General features: G+C 48.6%; 1 protein-coding gene across 3 annotated transcripts in view; it reads right to left on the bottom strand.

The window, feature by feature from the left end:
- The window catches only part of pps (protein partner of snf), a 145,966-nt gene that overhangs the window by 67,447 nt on the left and 57,141 nt on the right, over positions 1-21,378 (bottom strand). For all 3 annotated transcript variants that reach the window (XM_075690710.1, XM_075690709.1, XM_075690711.1), the window contains exons 6-9: positions 19,748-20,154; positions 6,713-7,151; positions 3,321-3,740; positions 1,228-1,354 (exon numbers count right to left, since the gene is read on the bottom strand). In XM_075690710.1, the coding sequence (XP_075546825.1) occupies positions 1,228-1,354; positions 3,321-3,740; positions 6,713-7,151; positions 19,748-20,154 (1,393 nt within the window). The remainder of the gene's footprint in view (positions 1-1,227; positions 1,355-3,320; positions 3,741-6,712; positions 7,152-19,747; positions 20,155-21,378) is intronic.

Here is a 21,378-nt window from a genome sequence, read left to right as displayed (position 1 = left end):
CTAACTACGCATGGGCATTGTTGGGAAACAGGCAGCTGGCGCACACAAACTGTTTGAGTCTCCAGTCGTAAGGATCCCTGACAAGGGGTGACGGCCACACGGTAGCGCAAAGGTGGCCTCAAACACAGAAACAGGGTTGACAGAAACTATCGCAAACAAACAGACGGCTCCCTACCACAAAGCCACTACATCTGTGCTTGCACGATGCAACACACTGCCGATTTATTCCACATTCCACAGACGAACACGACATGGCTTAGTGCCCCCTAATTATGTGGCACACAAGGACACCATAGATAAGCTGGTATCTCGCACAAACCTTGTATGCAACCATCTAATGAAAAACTGCTAAACTCGGCTGAAAACAGATTTCAAGGCTTTGAAAATGGCATTTTGACATTCAAGGCCTTCAAAGACCACTACAAGCTCTGCAACAAGAAATGTGATATATGGGTTTCGAAGTGATGAAATGACACGTGCCCATAGCCTCAGTCTGTACCGGCAGCTGCACTGGCAGATATTCAGCCTGAATCAGATCTTCTCGTCGTGCCAGGCCTTCTCCTGGACCTGGCCACATTCGTGGCAGCACGTTTTGGCACAGAGGGATGGACAACCCATTACTACAATACACTCTTTCCCACAAGCTATGCCCCAAGCATAGGTGGCTATGTGAAGACCTGTGCTGCAAGAAGAGACTGCCCATCCCAATGTATTAAAAGGACATTTAGCAAACCCATTGATGCGGCTGCATTACACTTCATTCGTACATGTTGTATCTTTACCAATTTCCTGGGTCATAAGGATTCCTGTACTTGCTTTAGTGGGAGCATAACCATTATATTCATGCAGACACAGTGACCCATTCAAGAAAACAGGTGTGGGGGCACTGCTCCAAAGTCATGGAAAACCATCCTGGGATAGCACCCGGCACTGCAGCACATATCGCCCATGCACGTAACACCAGCTCTCGGCAAATTCAGAACACACATTTCCCAAAGTCAAGATTTATCTGCCGTGGCAGAATGGCCCCCAGGATTTTCTTGCAGCACAGTGAATCTGCGATGCACATGGCGCTGCCATCGCATTTTTGTTGCACGCTCGGGGAAAGAAAAGGTACCTCCCGCGACCACGTAACTGATGTGGACTCGTGCTCCCTTGCAAACTGAAAAGGCAACTGCAGCCCCGAATGAGAATGCGCTACAACGAGTCAAGATGCCGAGCACGCACTTGTCATTGTGCGGCTTGCGGCAGATGCACCACAGCCGCTCTGGGTCATCTTCCGAAGACCAGTCCGAGTCGTGCACCTCCTCCGAGCTGTCCTCCACGTCTTCGTCGTCCACCCGACGACCCATCTCTGCAAAGAGGGCAAGTTGCCAAGGTGACAGACATGTGCACAGAATAACAGTTGCATGCAACAATCTTATTTTGCCAGCAATACGTGGAACGTGCCCCCAGTGACGTTCTTCTACTTAAATCCCTAAGAGATCTTGACGACCTCAGCTCGTCACGAGCAACAATCACTTGCCGGCTTATGACAAAAGACCACCTCACAACATAATGGCAATAACAATCATACAATCATTGCTTTTGTTGACTTATAATTTCCACACTATTTGCAGACATATTTCTATGTAAATTCTGTGTATTCTATGTAAATTTTATAAAATGGAGCCATTATGGTAGTTAAAAAAATTTTTACATGAGCCCTAGAGGGGCCCTGAAACACGTTTTTAACATAGTAAGAAAACCTGCTGTAATCAGAAAATTTACGATCCCGTGTCAAAAACATAGAAAAAATTGCTTGCTCCCGCCTTCACAATGTCATTACCGTAAGCAGCGAAACCCACCAACAGCTATTGGATGATTTTGTGATCGCGAGAACATTCTCAGTAATAATATTATCGTTAATTCTGAGTTAAATAAGGGAAGGATATGTACGTATGCGATCTCAAAAGGACAGAAAAGTCCCATTTCATCTTTGCACTGCTGGTCTAGACAGGACAGTGGCACGTAGCTGCATCTTCAGCACGTGGCCTCCGAGATAGCAATGGCGTGCTGTGGCGAGTCCTCTCGCTGTCGAGACACTCAAATTTTTTGGCGGGGATTTGCCGCCCCCTTGGCTTCTCCACTGTGTGCTTCCCACTAGTGCCCTTCCACTAGCACACAGCACACAGTCGGGTGGGCAATCGAGAGCAATTGCTTTTTTTTTTCCTTGCTAAATTTTTACTGCAGAAACGTGGAAAGATTATTTTGGCATGTTCTATGGTCTCATCAATTTGAGCCCATTATTACCTCCACAACTAGGGTAGAGAATCGGAAATAGATGCGTGCCATATTTGGCACAGTATGAATTTGAGCGGCAAATGGCCCATGCGCTGCCATCTGTTCAGTGGCATGCAAGACAAAGGCAAACAATGCGTCGTCTCTGAGATTGTGCAGCACAACTTCACCATGCAGCCTCAATTCAAAACAGAAATTGCAGAATATCTGACCTCTCACAAGAAGTGCCCACCCAACAAGCGACCAGGAAGGCCTTCTTCCCAAGATATGCAATCCCAGATTCAAGCCAAAAGAGCGCAGGCACCAGCTGCTGCAATGCCGCCCAAAAAAGTCTGTTCTGAACAAGTCGGCCATTGGCCAGAATTACATGAGAAGTTGCAAAGGTGTAAGCGGCCATCTTGCACGAAAAGTCATCAGTAAGATGGAGGAAGTGCAACGTTCATTTATGCCTGAATGCAAAAAGCACTTGTTTTGTTTCATTCCACACACTGCGCTAACAAGAACACAGTCAGTGAGACTTTGTTTTTTGCCCATGGCAACAAGATCGCTCGGCCATTTTCATCTCTAATATTACAGTCGTAATAAATCTGAGAATTTTAGTATGAGTTTTTGTTCATTAAATTTATAATAAAAGGTGAGAAAATAATTTGTAAAAATAACCGTTTTATAATTCATGAAATTAAGGATTAAAGTGCCACCTAGTGCCGCTCTGGAAGAGCTGCAACCTCTCGGCTTCCGCCAAAACTGATTTTTCAGTTTGTTCTATGGTGGCTGCCACGTGCTCACACAAGCGCTTGCACATTTCAGAGTTGGCATTTGTTTTGAGTTACAGGCATAAGGGAAAGTGACTGGTGTCTCGTTTCTTAAAATTCAAAACACTGCAGCAAGAAGCATGTGACCCCGGAGCATTTCCCAAATAAATGCAACCCCGAAAAAGGTGACTCTTGGCATTGTCCAAGGAGTAATGGCGCCCTAGTGCTTGGCATTAGCAATGCGGCCCTTTGCACAAGCACACAGAGAAAAGAGCGGCCCCAACCCACCTCGCTTGCGCATCATGGCTCGCTTAAACTTTTCCTTGCTCTGCCTCTTTGGCCGTTCTGCCACAACCACGGCAGGCGGGGTGCCAGTAACCGGTGCCGTTACCGCTGCAACTGGTGTAGTGGGCGGCTCGGGCCGCATCTTCTTTGGTTGCCTGTGTGGCTCCGGCTTCTTTGCCGACCCCGGCGTCTTCCCCTGGGGTGTCTTGGGGCTCGCCTTGGCAATCTTGGGTGTCTTCGGCGAAGGTGCCGCAGGCTGTCCGGCATGCTTTACTTTAGCGGGACTCGGTGGTGGCGGTGCCGACTTGACGGCTACGGCCAGCGCCGGTTTCTTATGGTCCGGTTGGCCCGGGTGGCCCGGTTTTGCGGCAGCCGGCTTTGTAGGTGTCGGCTTCTTTGGCATTGACTTGGCTTCTGCAGGTCCTGAAACAGATGAATTCGTCAAGGGGCACAGCAAAATGAAACAGGGTAGAAAGTAAAGTAAAAGTTATGTACAGTCAAATTTCGTTACTACGAACACCAGATTGACATACTTTTCAGATTAACGACCTTTTCAGAAATCCCCTGCGGACTGTGCATAGTTTCAATGTAAAATTATTTCAGTACTGAGAACTTCAGAATACCAAACTTTTCACAATAATGATGGTTATTCAGTTTGTGTGTCATGTTAATGCCTCAGTACTATACAAACCAACGTTCCAAAATCTGGGGATTCTTAGATTTCCGTGCATTCTTTATCGTAGCTGGAGCCGTAGGCTAGGAGACGACAAGGTGCAGAAAGTGGACGCTGCAGTGCTACGAGTTTGGAAAACCTGAGACAGAGCCGGAGGGAGAAACACCGATAGGCTTTAAAAAAAAAAATTTATTTCTTGTGGAGGTGACGATGCATCAGGTTTTGCGAACGCATGCTCCGCCTAGACAAGTGTCGCCTAGCAAACGGAGGCGAGTCTCTTTCTTCTTTTGTCCTTCCTTCAGTGCTCGCCTCTTCTTTCTTTCTCGCTTCTTTCTGTGGCTGTACCAGTTACGTGGGTGAAGATACGTAACCTCCGTGCTCGCAGGCATGTGACACGGTTGTACTTTCCTGACGGTGTTGTTTACACATGCTTGCACTTTGCAATAGTTGAGGTGTCCGCCTTGAGTGAGACAATTGCAGTGTAAACGGCAATGAATGTAAAAAAAAGAGGAAGAAGAAGAAGACACATTATGCTTTATAGGCGGCATGAGCTTCCTTCTTCGTTTGGTTTCTTGGTGCCAGCGTCTTTTTTGCGCATGCCACTCTATATACCGTACTGCGGTGGTGCGCGGCAGCGGAATCTATGAAAAATAGCAACAGCATGAGCCTAGAACTGACAGCGGCGTTCTTGTGAATAGCTCATATGGTGCCAACTGATGAACTGATGGGTAAAATAGTTAATTTTGGGGCTTTCTCTATAACGACCTTTCAGAATAACAAACAATTTGGTGCGGTCCCCTGAAGTTTATTACCGTATTTACTCCCATAATGATTGCACTTTTTTGTCAGAAAAATTGACGCAAAATCAGGGGTGCCATCATTATGCAGGTTAAATTTCCTGCGAAAAGAAAAGTTTTTTTCGTCCCGCGTTTGCTGCAGGACACCAAAACAAAAATGGCGGCCGGCGGAGCAAGTCGAACGCGCCAAATGCGATTTCTTTCTTCTCATGAGTACATTACGTGCATTGAAACAGTTTGTTCTGTATCAGTAATAAATAATATCGTTAATATCGGCAAGTTTGCGGCACTAACGCAGCCATGTCCACTTTGAGGGGACCTGGCTAACCTCCCTGCCTTTCCTCTCTTTTGTCTCCTCCTCCTTTGAGGGGACAGAAACAGATGGGCGGCATGCTGCGGAAACTGCGGCATCTGTCTTCACTACTATCCTAACACGGCACGTTTTCGCTAAGGGTGGGTGAATAGCTGTGTTACAGGCGTTGGCTTATGAATAGGGTACACTTTAATGTATCAGTGTAAACGTCGCTACTATCGTTGCCGCTCGTGATTTGTTGCGTGCCCAAGAGTGCAGATGAGAAGAATCGAAAGGCGCCTTTTCTGTTGTTGACCACAACCATTATAAAGCCTACACATAATAAAGGCGGAAAGTGATGAAAGTAATGAAATGAGGCAATTACTTAACAATGTTTGGTGCAAGCAGACCACTTGGTTTGAGTTGTTCGCGTAGCATTCGACAAATAATAAGCGTGATGAATATTAGCTAGACTTGGCACACGACATTTTGCAAGTAAATACGGTATATCGAGATTTCACTAGATCCCATGAATTGCAGGACCTGGTGCAGGTGAATCATTGGTGAACTGGCAACATGACACAGCTCAAGGTAAGAGACATGGAGCTGTCTTTCCTAGCATCTCGTGCAACTGATTTTAGCAATGAATGTGTCCTGCAAACATCCTCAGCTACAGAGGTGAACCTTATAGATGCTTGCAAAGAAACAAGAAAAAAAGAAATAAAAAACCCTTTTTGGAGCAGAAGACATCATAGCAGGAGCAACTTCTGCAATTCCAAACCTCAAACAGAAAGAATCTAAACAATATCCAGTTTCAGAGTGCACATGATTCGAATTCTTTCACGCCCATGAAAAGCAGAAGCCATTGGGAGCAGCAACAGAGAAAGTGAGGGACAAAAGAACATGAATGGAGAAGTGATGGTGCTACTGTTACATGAAAACACATTAGGGCACCAAATACTCAGCGGTAGCAACAATGATAAGCATGATCACAACAGTTGAACTGAAAGCAGTTGCTTGTGCACAATCAGTATTTATAGGCATCTTCACTTAAATGCGCAGACTTGGTTCCCATTATACAATCAAACGCCTTTATAATGAAGTGGGCAGGACTTACAGAATCCTTAGCTACACAGGCCATTTCGTTGTAAAAATCAAGCACCCTACTGCCCCGCAGGCCCAATAAAAGAAAACATTCGTTTAACATGGATTGTAGTTGGACAGTGAAATAGGCCACTACTTTTGCAGCGAAGCTGCTTATGGCTAGGCTTTCGTGCCTTTTTCGTGTGTGTGTGTGTGCGAAAACCGTGGGCTGATCATGAAGATAGTGCAGAAAGGGTCCAAGAGCAATGGCACTGTAAGCCCCCCCCCCCCCCCCCCTCGACAACTCCAGAGGGGGCTAGGGCCACGGAGCCCCCTGTAGTAGTCGGCGCCTATGACACCAGATTACAGTTATCGGAAGCTTTGTGGGGAGTATCCCACTGCTATTGAAGACAACTTAGCCAGAAACGCTGGACCTTGTTTCCAACAATGTAGCCCTGTTTCTTATGTCTCTACACTCTGCAGTCCCCACTTTCCTCCCAGAAATCACAAACGAGAGGACTGCCGAGAAGAGAAAGGCCGCAGTTCTCACCATGCTTGGCAGCAGTCGTTGGCTTGTGCTGAGACACGATTGCCCCCGCAGGTTGTGCTGCGGGTGCATTCGTCACCGGAGTAGCTGGCACAGCTGCAACAGGTGTCGGCACGGTGGTAGGCACCAGACTGTGCTCTACCCCGCCAGCGAGGCGTGCCACGTGTGCCTCCACCGAGTCGTACACTGACTCGTTACTGAGGAAAGCAGGCTTGGGTGTTGTCGGAGTCGTTGCCACGGGTGCCGTGGCTCCGGCTGTTGACACTGGTGCGGCAGCAGATGGTGCAGGTACGGCCGCTGCTTGTGGCTCGTGCTCCTTATGCAGTACGTCTGGCTGGCTGAAGAGTGCGGGCTCATCGGTGAAGCTCTCGCGCCGGGGCCTCTTCTTGGGCTCGGGCGCGGTCCGCACCACCTTGACCACCTTGCCAAATGGTGACACTGGCTGCAGGGGAAAAAGGGGGGCACAGTTTAATGCTGCATCTGCAGCGCTGGCCAATCGAATGTAAACAGAACCACAGTCTTTTCACACTATACTGGCAGTGGTAATTTCACTACAACAAGGCCCACTGTGCTTGGAGTGAAGTCAGGAGCTAAATGCTGTGAACGGCACCTCTATCAGAATCAAAGCAAATCTAACTAGCTCAGTGAGGGAAGAAAGACTTGATTTATTCAGTGGGAGAAATAAAAGCACGAAAACGGCATGGTGGTCCCACATATTTTTGTTTTGTCAGGGGCACAGACAGGGACAGCTGTGCCGCCTTTGTTGTTGTTGTTGAGTTGGGTTTTTTGGCGCAAAAGTGATTAAGGCTATCTTGCGCCAAACACAAAGTGTCGGTTTACACCAAATTCAGAGGTCATTAAAGATGTTTAAACATTCCCGGCGAAGTATTAGGGCAAAGGGGTCTTAATGTTTATGTAGTATTTGTGTAGATATTCGAAATCTGATGAGATCGTTTAGTTGTAATCCAATTAGCAGTGCAGGGTGAAATGTCTAGCCTTTTCCATATAACAATGAAAAATCTGTTTTTGTTCCTGCTCTCGTATCAGATAAAATATCAGAAAACGATTTACACTTAAAATTTCTCCACAATTCTCACAAGTTGGTTGTTATTCTTTACGTAGAAGGAAGCTGTGGGCCAGGTGTGTATGGGCAATTCAAAGTCGGCACAAAACTACTTCTATGAAGTGTTCTTGGTGTCTGCAAGATTTCCATTCACGAAGCGTTGGTTTTATAACATGGAGCTTGTTATTTATATTTCCAACCCACCTTAATTGCCATTGCTTAGTCAGTGCTCAAAATTCCGCCATGCAGTCGGTTGACGGCATCTCTAAGTGTTTGATGGCATTATTTCTTGCTTTAGCTGCACACTTATCTGGCTTTTCATTTCCACTTATCCTGACATGGCTTGCAACCCAGCAGACAATTTCATTATTGCTCGCTTCTGCAATAGCTTTCAGTAAGTCTCCTAAAATTGGTAACCTGTACTTTTTGGATGCTAAAGATTGAAGTGCGCACAAAGAAGCGCTGTAGATAACTGTCTTACGGCTGTCATTTTCTATTGCTTTGTTTACTGCTATGTATAGTGCAAAAATTTCAGCAGTGAAGATTAAAGCGACATGTGACAGGGTAAATGCACCTTTTTTTTCGCCCTACCCTAATAACTCTGCAGCCTACGTCTTCGTGTATTTTGGATCCACCTGTGTAAAACTCTGTGAAGTCCCAGTATTTTTCTTGCACAGTGTAGAACCCTTGGATCAAGTGCTCCTGCAGCATTTCACTTTTCTTTAAGTTTGTTAATGTGAAATCACAGATAGCGTGAAGGTTATTCAATGGAGGCAATGCTTGGGGTCCTTTAATGACATACAAATACCTGTGTGGGTTATTTAATTTACAACATATTTCTTCAAATCCGAGGAAAGCAGCTTTACAGTACAGGGTCTGTTGGTGGTAAGGTTTCTTGCTTGCCACTGCGAACTATGTTAAAACAGGGGTGTGAAGGTAACGTGCAAAATTTCAGCGCATGGGTTCCAAAAAGCAAACAATGTCTGTCGTTTAGAGATGGTTCGTTAGTTTCTACATACTGGAGATGTTCTATATGCTTCTGTGGCAAGTTGGAGAGCAAGGTTACGTACAGGATCTAGTCTTCGAAGATATGACGGCCTTGCTGATCCGTACTGTGGGGATGCGTGACTCTCACGCCTCCCCTGAGATCTAGTTTTCCCGCATGGCTCGTCTCCTGCAGGGCGGCTTCGCCCCCCGCGTGGCCTGGCGCCCGCGGCGGTCGGGTGGTACAAGCGCGGTGCGAGAGATGGCGCGAGCGTCGCGCCGCTGCGGGGTTACTCGGGCGTCGGGAGACAAGGCGCTCGGGTTGTTGGGTTCGAGACAGGAAGCGGGACGATCGTGCCGCACGTGCAGCGACCCTCTTGCCCGGTCGGCGCGCGGCGGGGACGTCTCCCGCGTGCGCGCCGACCCATGCTTCTGCGAGACCGCCTCGCGTGGCCGCCCTCGAACGCGCCACGATTCGCGTGACCATACACGCGAACGACCAGGCCTTGGGATCCAGCGTGGGGCGAACATATTCGCTCGCTTCCGGTCGCGGTGAGTCAGACTTCTAGATTTGTCGCGCGCCCATCGGCATGTGTTGTGAATAGCAACTCGGCTAGCAGGCACTGATCTATGAAAGGTGCAATAAATGCCCTTGTGATTGTTTGCATACTGTGTACTGTCGTTCCTTTGTCCCAAGAGTACGGGTGTGAGAGGAACCCACATCTGGCGCCCAACGTGGGGCTCTTGGGGCATCGGACGATAGTTTTAACAGTTTGCTTCGTTCGAGACCTTTGTTTGAACCGAAGCGTAGGCCTAGCGTGAATTTTGATCGCTAGCGTCGGCGGCGTGCTTTCTTGAGCGAGGTGATGGTGGCTGTAGTGTGTTTGAACATGTCAACATGCTAAGCCTTTTCGCAAGTGTTTTTTCTTAATGGCATTCGTCGGTACGAGAGCCACGTGGTCTGCATCCTGGGAGAGCGAGGCTGAGCGCCCGCAGAGCAGTGGCAAGCCTGAAGCGAGTGAGTACGGAAGCCTCGTGGGTGATCCGAATTTCTTATGTAAATAGCTTCTTCTATCTCTTTGACTCGGATGAAGTCGCGGCTCTGGGAGCCGGGTGGCCGCGGGCCACGGGTGCCACTACGGGCTGACTGGTATTGCGGCCTGGCACCGGGCGCTCCGACACCGTCTGGGACGGTGGGCGCCGTCAACTCGGATGCTTTGTGCACCGAGCGGAGTAGGACCACCTCACAGAGCTAACGTCTCCTCGCGGCTGCCTGTTTTGCGCCCATTTTGGGTGTTGTTTTTGGATGCCGGTTGTTGTCAGGGTAGCGACGCTTTAGGCCTAAGGCTTTACGAAGCTGCCTGTCGCACGTGGAGGGACACAACCTGGTGGACCGTGGCGTTGAGGTGTTGCAATTCGCTTCCCTCATTCTATTTAGCCTCGCACGAACTGAAATTACTCGTTCGACTCAAGAAAGCGAGCTTCGTTCACGTGAACTTAGCATCTGAGTAGCTGCCCCATCTTTTTCTAGCCGAGTTGAACATCGTACCACGTGGGCGATGCGCATGTAATTCCTCTCCCTTGCACTACTTTAGTGTTTGCCGAGTGTGTTGAGTTTACGCAGCGTGATTGGAGTCACCCCTGGTTTGCCGTCACCTGCACATCGTCTGCTGCTGCCCCGGACTACGATCGAGCCACCCCGGGCGATGGTGATGCTGTGGCCAGTTCGGCGCGGCGACTTCGGCGGCCTCCTGCATCCAGCTCACAACCCTCGGTGGCGGACAAAAGAGCCGGCGGTCACCGACAGCTACGGCGGCTCTTCCCAGCAGGGCGCGGCGGCGCGAGCAACGCTTGTTCGTACCGACTACTGCGTCGTCGTCTCCGGAGTCCTGGCCTGGCATCGTGCCGTCGAGTCTGCAAAGCTGCCGCTGTGACCGGCGGACGCCAGCGGTGCACCCAAGGACAATGTCGGCTCGCATGTTATGGACAGCGTGCGGACATTTCTTCGGCGCGACCACTGTTTAATGTTCTACCTTGTTTGCGAAGCACAGTTTGATGTTAGACCGTGTCACATGTCTCGCCGGAATATGTAGTGATTTAAGGTTGGGGGGATGTGGGGATGCGTGACTCTCACGCCTCCCCTGAGATCTAGTTTTCCCGCATGGCTCGTCTCCTGCAGGGCGGCTTCGCCCCCCGCGTGGCCTGGCGCCCGCGGCGGTCGGGTGGTACAAGCGCGGTGCGAGAGATGGCGCGAGCGTCGCGCCGCTGCGGGGTTACTCGGGCGTCGGGAGACAAGGCGCTCGGGTTGTTGGGTTTGAGACAGGAAGCGGGACGATCGTGCCGCACGTGCAGCGACCCTCTTGCCCGGTCGGCGCGCGGCGGGGACGTCTCCCGCGTGCGCGCCGACCCATGCTTCTGCGAGACCGCCTCGTGTGGCCGCCCTCGAACGCGCCACGATTCGCGTGACCATACACGCGAACGACCAGGCCTTGGGATCCAGCGTGGGGCGAACATATTCGCTCGCTTCCGGTCGCGGTGAGTCAGACTTCTAGATTTGTCGCGCGCCCATCGGCATGTGTTGTGAATAGCAACTCGGCTAGCAGGCACTGATCTATGAAAGGTGCAATAAATGCCCTTGTGATTGTTTGCATACTGTGTACTGTCGTTCCTTTGTCCCAAGAGTACGGGTGTGAGAGGAACCCACAGTACACAACTGAACCGTAGTCAAGAATGCTGCAAACTAATGATCGGTATAAGTGTATACGTGTAGGATGCATGTTTTGTTTGAGCCCCAGCTTTTTTAGAGATATGATCTTTAGTATGTTGAGTGCCTTATTTGCTTTTGTTTAAATGAATTTATATGTGGGATGAAACTTGGTGACTTATCAAAAACTAAACCTAGAAATTTGTGTTCATTTCTTACTGGTAGATTACAGTCGAACCCACTTATAACGATACTGGTTTTAACAATATATTAGTTTTAACAATGAGAAGCTATCGCACCGTCAACTTTTGCATGTTTTCCACGGTGAAACAACCTGCTAACTACAATGCTCCAATGCTGCATTATCGGTTATAATGATGAAGTCTTGCTGCTGGGTGTCCGAGCCGAAAGGTAGTGAAATGCGAAATCCTTGAAAAGAAAAAAAGAAAACAAGAACTTCGAGCCACTGCACGATGGGCCACTGCTCTAACAGCCACCGTGCGCTCATTTTTAGCCATCTCCACGCGGCTCTCATCCATCGCCCTTCCACCCCTCTGAACACGAATGGGCTGCGCCCATAGCTTTACGCAGCCCCACCCTCTGAAACACGAATGTACCACGTCGATTGCGCTGCTCGCAGATTGCTCGTATGTTGCTCAGTTGCTCGCAGGTCAGCGCAGTTCTGCAAACAGCTTAATCACTCCCTTTCGTCTTTGTTGGTTGCACTGAAATCGTTCCTGGCCACTCGGTTTCTCAGCCTCGCTTGAGTCGCCACCGAAATGGAAGATGGCTGACCCGTCCGCTGATCATTGGCAATGCATGACGTTGCCGGTGAAAAGAAAGCGCACACCTATAGACTTGGAAACTAAGTGCTTCTAACCGATGATGCGATTGTTGCGAATGTGCTTGCATCAGATAGTGATGGCGAGGACCACAGCGATGATGTGCTAGGGCAGGCTGCCTCAACGTTGCCCCCACAGGAGGCCTGGCAGATGATTCAGACCCTCCTGGGCTTCGTTTTCGCGACAAACCTTCCGCTGCACTACGTCGAGCAACTGGATGCATTGGAGAAGGATGTCAGCAGCTTCGAGTAAAGCCAGCAAGGCTGATCGACATACCGCATTTACTCGATTCTAACGCGCCCTCGATTGTAACGCGCACCCATTTACTGCGACCAAAAAATAAAAACAAAACAATAACCTTGATTGTAACGCGCACCCATTCTCTATGAAAAAAAAAAGGGGGGGGGGGAGTACAATACTGTGCACCTCGTGCTTTCATATAGAAATACTATTTTCTCTCATTTGGAAAAAACAAATTTATTCCCAATACACTAAAGTTGCGATGAATAAAAATGCAAATGGAAGCGGCGCACCTTGCCGCCAAGATTTTCACTGTGCCGGTACAAGTCGCGTGGTGCAATAGATATTACTCACCGCTATCAGAGAACTCCTTATCGCTATGAACAGACCAAAGCATTTCATTGTCGGTGCCGTCCATGGCATTCGAAATCGTGCACTTTTTAAAGACCTTGTTGACCATGGAAAACGAGATCGTGCACCATGCATCTTTCACCCATTCAGCAAAGTCCTGCAGCCAGGCACGCTTCATTTTTATTTGCGGGTGTGACTTAGTGGCAGCCACTGACAAGCCATTCGGTGTAGAGCGCCCGAATTCTATCTTTCACTGGCTTGTTCAAACAAACACCGAGCGGCTGGAGCTGCGATGTCATGCTGCCGAGTATCACGACAAGGTCGGTGTTGCATGCAGCCAGCTTGTCCTTGATGCGCTGGTCAAGGTGGCACCTGAACGTGTCAAGCACAAGCATCCCACGCAGACTCAAACTGACGCCAGGTCTCTGCTGCCAAACGTTATCAATCCAGTCGGCAACCAAGTCCGTGGTCATTTTCATTTGCACGCACAATCACACCACTCGGAAACACGATTCCTTTTGGGAGCGTCTTCCGTCTGAAGATAAGATACGGGGGCAGCTGGCGCCCATCTGCAGTGCAACAAAGCATTGCGGTGACTCTAGTGTTTTTGTGGCAGGAGACAAAATGCGCACTTGCTTCGCCCCCTCCTTTTGAATGGTTGTGGTGGCAGGCATGTCAAAGTAGAGCGGTGTCTGACCGGCATTTCCAATCTGTCCGAAGTGGTAGCCGTTTTTATGGTGCAACTTCAAAACGTACCGCTGAAAACTGTGCAATTTCTCTTCATATTCTTCGGGGAATTTTTGGCATATCCCTGTCTGCCTTTGAAGAGAAAAGCCTTTTTTTTTTCATAAAATTTGTTAGCCAGCACCTGCTCGCTATGAAGTCACTCCGCATTAGCCCTTTCTGTAGGGGCTAACTGCATCGCCCGTACTTTGAGCAGATCGGTTGTCACAAGCCGCTGTGCCGCTCGCTGCTCTTGCACGTATTCCGTGAGCAGCTCTTCTATTTCGCCGAAGCGGCCCTGCTTCGGTCGACTGAAACCTTTCCTTGTTGCTTTGCTGGCGAAAATATTCTTCTGTTTGTGCCAGTCACGCACGCAAGTTTCGGGAACTCCGAACGCCTGTGATGGCAGCCCGATTTCTGTCTGTCTTCGCGCACATGATAACTTTCCTTTTAAATGCAGCATCGTGGTGGACTTCGCGTGTATTCGCAGTCGGCGCATCCATGCTGATTGAATAAACGCAGACAACGGGAAGACAGGTGGTAGACTAGGTTATACCAGCGCCTGGTTACATGAACAACATGGAGGTATGCACGTGGAGGAGGCTACAGCAGCTAGGTTAGAAGCGCGTACGAGGCAGCCAGTTTTCGAATGCTGATGGCGATATGGTAACGGGAATTTAGGGCCGTACTCGATTCTAATGCGCATGCAATTTTTGGACCTGTTTTATTGGAAAAAAGGTGTGCGTTAGACTTGAGTAAATACGGTAGGCCTCTCTCGTGCAAGCCAGTAAGAAGTATGTGGCGACATGCTTGTGGCGGTATCTCCTCAGCATTTCTTCTGAATTTTCCAAGCTGACAGGCTGCCGTGGCAGCCTTTTTGCAATGCTTGAAAGGCCCTTTTTAGGGCCACCAAAGTGATGCCTCGGTGGTGCTAGCATATCACTTGCCACCCATGACACCCCTTTGCAGTTGTTATAGCAGTGCCATTCTTTAATGTGACAGCCGCGGCTTGTTTCACGCAATCAGAGCGCCCAGGAAGCAGTTAAACGAGTGAACACAATCAGAAGCAGGATGGAGGAAGGTGGTGGGGAGGGGCACTGGTATACCCGCCATTATAGTTTTCTCACATCAGCTCTGCCATTCCCCTATTTTGATTTGTTCATGCAACCCGGCTGTAACAATTATCGGTCACAACAATGAAATTTTCATAGCACTTGAATATTGTTTTAAGTGGGTTCGACTGTATGTTTATTTAGCTGTAGAGTAGGGTCTGGTTGGAGTCTTCGTTTGCGTGAGAATAATACAATCACTGTTTTCTCATTTGAAAACCAGAACCCCTTTTTGTCTGCCCATCCAGACAGTGTGTTTATGGTTAGCTGTACCTGGCGTTCACAGGTGTTAGTATTGGAAGAATGGCAAGCAATTTGTAGGTTATTCACATTTATGGAATGCTCCACAGAACTAGGCATTATTTTTGCGATGGAACTCATTCTAGCTATAGAGAGGGTTGTACTCTGTGGTGCATCATTTTCTAGAGCAAAAATACGCAATAGGGTTGTGCCAATGCGTACCTGAAAGGTGCTGCTTGAGAGAAAGCCATTTAAGCAGTTGAACATTCTGCCTCTTATTCCCATATCAACTAAGTCCCGTAAAATTCCAAACCTCCAGGTAGTGTCATGGGCCTTTTCTAGATCAAAGAAGATTGCCAGACACTGTTGTCTATGTATAAATGCCACTTGTATTTTATTTTCTAACTGGAATAAATGGTCTGATGTTAACTGAATCTTCCAAAAGTCACAGTGGTTAGTATGTAGCAGGTTATGATGCTCAAGGATGAACACGAGCCTGACAATGTGTCAGGGCTAATGGAGGGTAGCTATTACGCAGGGTATGTGGTTTCCCTGTTTCCAAGAAAGGGATGATTACAGCATTCTTCCATGCTTGGGCTATTGTGCCCATAATCCACACCTTGTTGAAGAACTTGAGTAAAGCGGGAGACACACGGTCCAATTTGGTATCCGATCTGGCGTTCGACGTGCGACAAACCGGACAGATTTTTATCGTCTGACGCATCCGACAACCCCGCCGTCGTTTGGCCACAGTCAACGTCAGTGTGGCTGGCATGTGACATTCTGTGACGTTCCCTCCATAGTGGCAGCGCCGGCGGGCCGGTTTCTCGCCATCTTTTATTTTTCTTTTCCCTTGCCGGCTGCAGTTTATTTCTGACACAAAATAGTTGCCAGTTCAATAAAATTATATCGAACGTGTGCCTGCTCTGCAAAGCAGCGCCTAGTACACTAGTATTAAGCTACTGGCAAGATCAAGAGCTGCGAAGCGAGGGCATTTCGTGAGCAGACAGCACACACCGACCGTCTGAGCGAGGCTGCTCGCTTCGCTTGCACGTTTGCCCTTCGCAACGACTGCGTCGAGTAAACCAATTGTATTTCATTACGGGCGACCTAAGTGTACAGTGTTAACCGTTTTGGCAAAAGTAAGCGATCTTCAACGAGCTAAGGCTGGATTGAAAGCGCCGTTGGCCGCGAGGTCCGCCTGGCTAGGCCTACCGGCCCTATCGCTGGCTGTCAGCGGAGCCGTCAGTGGACAATGTGCCGCCGTGAAGTGTTCTGTCACTCGCAGGGGCATAATTTTATTGACAGTTTTCACGTAAAGCGAAGTAGCATTGCGCAGAGTTGTTTACATTGCATTTCTCGACGTGGATATGAACTCTTCTGAATGTACAAGCTGAGGAGCTGGATCAGGGCGGAGCTTATGCGCCGCTCGCTCGTCCGGATGCGCGTACCGTGTGCGTCGAATTGTTGTATGTCGCATGCCAGAGCACGCAGCGCTGCATGCCGGGTCGGACACCGAATCGTACCGTGTGTCTTCTGCTTAAAGCATTTGCTGCGGCTTCAGATAAGTGCTGAAGCATTCGTAATGAATGTTATCTAGACCTGGTGCTGTTTGCTTGCACATACTGAGCATGCTCCACAGTTCATTTATATTAAATAGGCTGTTACAGTCTTCCTTCACGCCTCCTCTGGGAGGTAACTTCAGTTTAAGATAGGAAATTGGCATTATAGTTTGATGACCTTGACACTTGGGCAAAATGTTCTCCTAAGATGTCCGCTTGACCTTGGAGGGTTGTATGAATACTAGGAAGAGTTAGCAGAGGGATTGTATAGGCTATGTAATCATAATTCATTTTCCACAGACCTTCCCAGATTTTTTTGGTTGGTGTCGAAGTGTTTATAGAAAATAGAAAGTTGTCCCAAGTTGTCTTTTTCCTGCTTTTCTATGGCTGTAACGTGCTTGAGCTTGCGTTTACTTGAAGTTTACTAGATCCATGTACATCGGGTACCTCCTGAAAGTGCCCCAATGTTTGTTTTGCTTCTTTTTCGCTGTATGGCATTCGTCTGCCCACCAACGGCTTTCGATTTTCTCATGCTAACCTTAATGTTTGGGGTATTGATGTGGATGCCGCTTGAAGAAGACAGATCTTTCCTTAATTTCCTCTATGCTAAGACTTTCGTTGTATTGTTTTTCTAACGCAGCATGTGTCATATATAATGTCCAGTTTGCTAGATGTAGTTTCCACCGCAGAAGGTGCTGGAGTTGGTTGTGCGAGACATATAAAGCATGGCAGATGATCACTTCCGTGTGGATTGTCATGTACTTCTCAAGTTAGGTGGACGTAAAAGATCTGGAGAAGACAGAGCTAAATCAAGCCAACTCACTTTTCCTGTGCTTGGTCTGCAGTACGTTGGGTTGTTTGTATTGAGAATGCAGACATTATTTGTTAGAATAAAATTTTCTACAGTTTGCCCTCTAGAGTCTGTTGGTGCATTAAAATCACCTACCTATATAAAAGGTTCTGGAAGTTGTTCCAACAAGTTTCTCCAGGCCTTTAACAGATACCCTAACAGATACGCTAAATGCAACTGCTTTGAAAGACGTAGTTAGCTGGATTTCTTGCACTGTAGTACTGCACGGCATAATAAGTGCAACGTCACCCGAAAGACGAATAGTGGTGTCAGGGTCTCTGCAAACAACCTTGCGTTGTTTCAGAAAGTTCGTGTTTTTGGAGCCCCAATTTATCTCCTGAACTCATAGGGCTACAGGAGAGAACCGATTTAAAATATCTATTACGTCGCCTAAGTTACATGTTAGTCCTTAACAGTTCCAGTGCACAATAAAAGCCATCTTTTTTCAAGCAACTTTACTTTGTGCTAGCAACCTCACTGTGGCGTTTTGATACGCTGAAACGTTGAGTAGGTGACGAAAGATGTATATTTCACTTTTGTATACAGTCGAACCCGGATATATCGAATTCGATGAAGAAAGGGGAAAGCTACAAAATAAGTAAACATTTACATTCAGTGGTGTGTTTTGTCTTTTTTTAACTGTTGCTAACAAGGTGTTGTATGTTTTCTCTACACCGGGGGGGGGGGGGTATGCTCACCTAGTGGACGGTCCATTTTGGCGGCTGCTGATTGGATGCAGCTGTACGACAGAGGAGGAGACCCGCTACCCCCCCCCCCCCCCAGCTTAAACCAACGCGGATGAAAACAGGGGACTCTTCAGAAGCGTTCTCACTAGTGCGCGCTTTGCCTCAGTAGCTTTCCCTTCATAGTTACAGAAAGTTATCTGTGAGTATAGAAGATGGCAATGCGCACTAGGCGGGAGCAGGTGTTTAACTACCGTCCACAGCACACATATAATACACATATACGCTCCAAGAATTATGCCTTAAGGGCAAGTCTTTATCGCAATTAAAAAAAAACTACCGTCCAAACGGTATCACAGAGGCCAACGCAGAGTCTGCAATGGCAAAGCATACAATACAACAAATTCCCAGCAACATGTAATTATTCTATGGTCTGCGGCCCCTAAAGTGGCATCTACCTAAGCCCCCCCACCCTTTCCTATGCTTTGTGCCAGGTCACTTTGCTCCACTTGGCACAAAACCTCTATGTCAGGACTGGTGGTGAAGCATAGGTAACGAACAACTACTGCAGAAGTCAAAGGGTTAAACAATATGATACAGTCAAAACCAGCGACAACGAAATCCAGAGGCAACAAGATATTTTAGAATCCCTGTTGAACGGCCATAGCAGTCAATGCATTTGATGTCTCACAACAATTAAACTTTTTTTGACGGAAGGATAGGATAGGATAGCAATAAACTTTATTTGTCCAGCGGTTATTGCTGTCGGTGCCTGGGGCTAGGCTTTTGACAGCAATCCTGCATTAATGACGTTTTCAGAAACGGCAGTCCGCACATTACCTACGCATATACAACGCTAAGCAGCTGCACCTGGTGTAATAATATCAAACTCTAATGCAAAGTGCACATCGACGCCACCCGACATGCATGTCGCATCGTATGTCTCCTCAGCGCGCAAGGACACGTTTATAATGGATGTTTCCGCTGCAAGTGAGCAAACGCTGGCGTGGGCCCAGCTTTGATCCCGGAAGGAACTGCGTATTTATTTTCTCATTCCTGGCGATAGTTGCGACGGACATCGCCAACCAAAGTGGCTATTGGAATGAGCCCATAACAGGTGACGCCGTACAATAGCAGCCACTGACGACCATATCAAACTTCAAACAACACAAAACTGATTAAAGGGAAATGAGACATCCACCCAATCGTGGCAATTGCTACAAAGGATTGCTTTGTACCAATTCATAGTAATTCCTTGCTAATTGCTTTGTAGCTTTGTAGCAATTCATCCACCCAATCGCAGCAATTGCAACGACTGGGTGGATGTCTCAAAGCTGGCTTTCCCGCGCTGCGGTTGGGCAAGCTGCCAACACCTCCTTTATGAAGAGTGGCTTAGACCGGCTGCTGCCTGCACAGCTCTACTATCTAGCTCATTGTAGCTCCACCATGGTGTGGCCGGGAACCCCGCTTGAAAGAAATGATTCTGGTTTTCCTCGCAGTGCTCGCTCTAAGCTACTCGCCGTTTCTTGCCCGCTTCCTTTTCTGCACACTTGTGGAGGTTTGCTCGTGTTTGTTGTTATCCCACGTGTTGTCTTTGCGAGTTGGCAGGTTTGACCGCAGAAATCTAAGGTGGCCTAGTCTCCCTCCGTGATGTGCACTCCTCCGCATGCAGTGAGAAAGGGCTCACCTCGGGCAGATGCTTTCGCTTCTTGGCCTCTCCATCGTCACTCTTGCGCCTGGCCGGTGGGTGGTGCTCTTCCTTGGTTGGGGTGGTCGGAGCCTCCTCCACTCGAGATGGCACCTTCTTTGGAGTGGGACCGTCCCGGCGACCCTTCGACCCCGCCCCACTTTTGCGGGGTGCAGAGCCTTTCTTTGGCTTGGCTACATCAGCGTGCTCGAGATCCTCACGGGGCCGTTTCTTGCGCGCCCGGGTCGGGCTGGCACCAGGTGGGGTGCCGTACTCTGGAACGTCCTCTGTTGAAGAGGTGGATTCGCTGTTGCGAACCTTGCCTTTCCTTGCCAAGTGCGGCTGCACGGTCGTTGCTACGGGGGATGCTTTCTCCTTGGGAGTGATGGGCAAAGTTGGCGGAGGCTCTGGAAACAGGATATTAGAGAATACTGTAGACTACGCAATTTTTGTTCTCCAAACTAAGGCACAAGTCTTACACAAGGGCAGGTCTTATAGAAGTAAACATGGTAATGTTTGGGTGTAATTTACACAAAACATATCAGCTATACTCAACTAGTTTGCGATTTTCCCACTGTTTGCTTAAACAAAGATGTTTTTTCAACCTGCAAGCTTTCTTAAATTTCACAGTGTGTGGACGTCAGCCACACTAATAACTCATATCGTAGTGATAGTGCACTGAAAAAGCTGCACAAGTAGTACTAGATATGAATGCAATTTTGCCAGCAAGTAGCTTTTGTTAAAACTAGGCAAGCACAACCTTGGAAAATGCCTGGAATATCCAACAGCCTTAGCTCACTAATCGCTTATGTGAATAAAAGACTTTTCGTTCCGGTGCTGGTACACTTGAACCGCGGTATAACAAATTGAAGGGGGAAGTTGAAATTACTTCTTTATATCCATTACTTCACTATACTGAGTATTGCCCTTTACTGCAGTATATGGCCTATGGTGCACACAACATTAAACATGCAAAGAAGACGAAGACTCTGTGGCCCGCCAAACTGCTGCGTGGCCGTGCATGTGATAAAATTGCAATGAAACAGCAGCAAAAGACTCTCCGACATGTGCAACAAGCGACTGTAGCAAGCAACTGTAACAAGCAACTGTAACAAGCATGTGATGCCCCTTCAGGCATAATCTTTCTTGGCCCGCCAGGCTCGGTGGCAAACATTGGTCACCGCACCAATAAACACCAACGAGCACAGCTGCTCGGCGGTCAGTCGTCGTTCATCACCACCACGCTGCGGAGCATCTGTCTAACGGAGGGTGCCTCGAGCCTTCCCTCGTTCACGAACCCTGGCGGATCGTGACACTGGCAACGAGGCTGGCGACGAGTACCCATGGATCATCCCACGCTGCCGCGAGCGGTGAAACACCGCCCCCCGCTCCCGTTGCTACCGCCACGCCGCTGTATGGAAGGCTCGAGCCGTTCGAGGGAGATGGGTCCGCATCGACAGTTTACGAGGAGCAAGTCCACGTGTTCTTCTGCGCAAACGACACACTCGAGGACAAACAGCGAGACATTTTCCTGGCCAGCTGCGGGACCCGCGTCTCCAGTCTCCTGCTTGACCTTCTCAAGCCAGCCACGTCGGACGTTAAGACGCTGGGTGAGCTGCTCGCTATACTGC

This window comes from Dermacentor variabilis, chromosome 4 (genome assembly GCF_050947875.1).
Source record: "Dermacentor variabilis isolate Ectoservices chromosome 4, ASM5094787v1, whole genome shotgun sequence".
Lineage (NCBI taxonomy): Eukaryota > Metazoa > Arthropoda > Arachnida > Ixodida > Ixodidae > Dermacentor > Dermacentor variabilis.
Note: the sequence above shows the minus strand (reverse complement) of the source record. Positions and strands in the feature narration are given on the sequence as shown.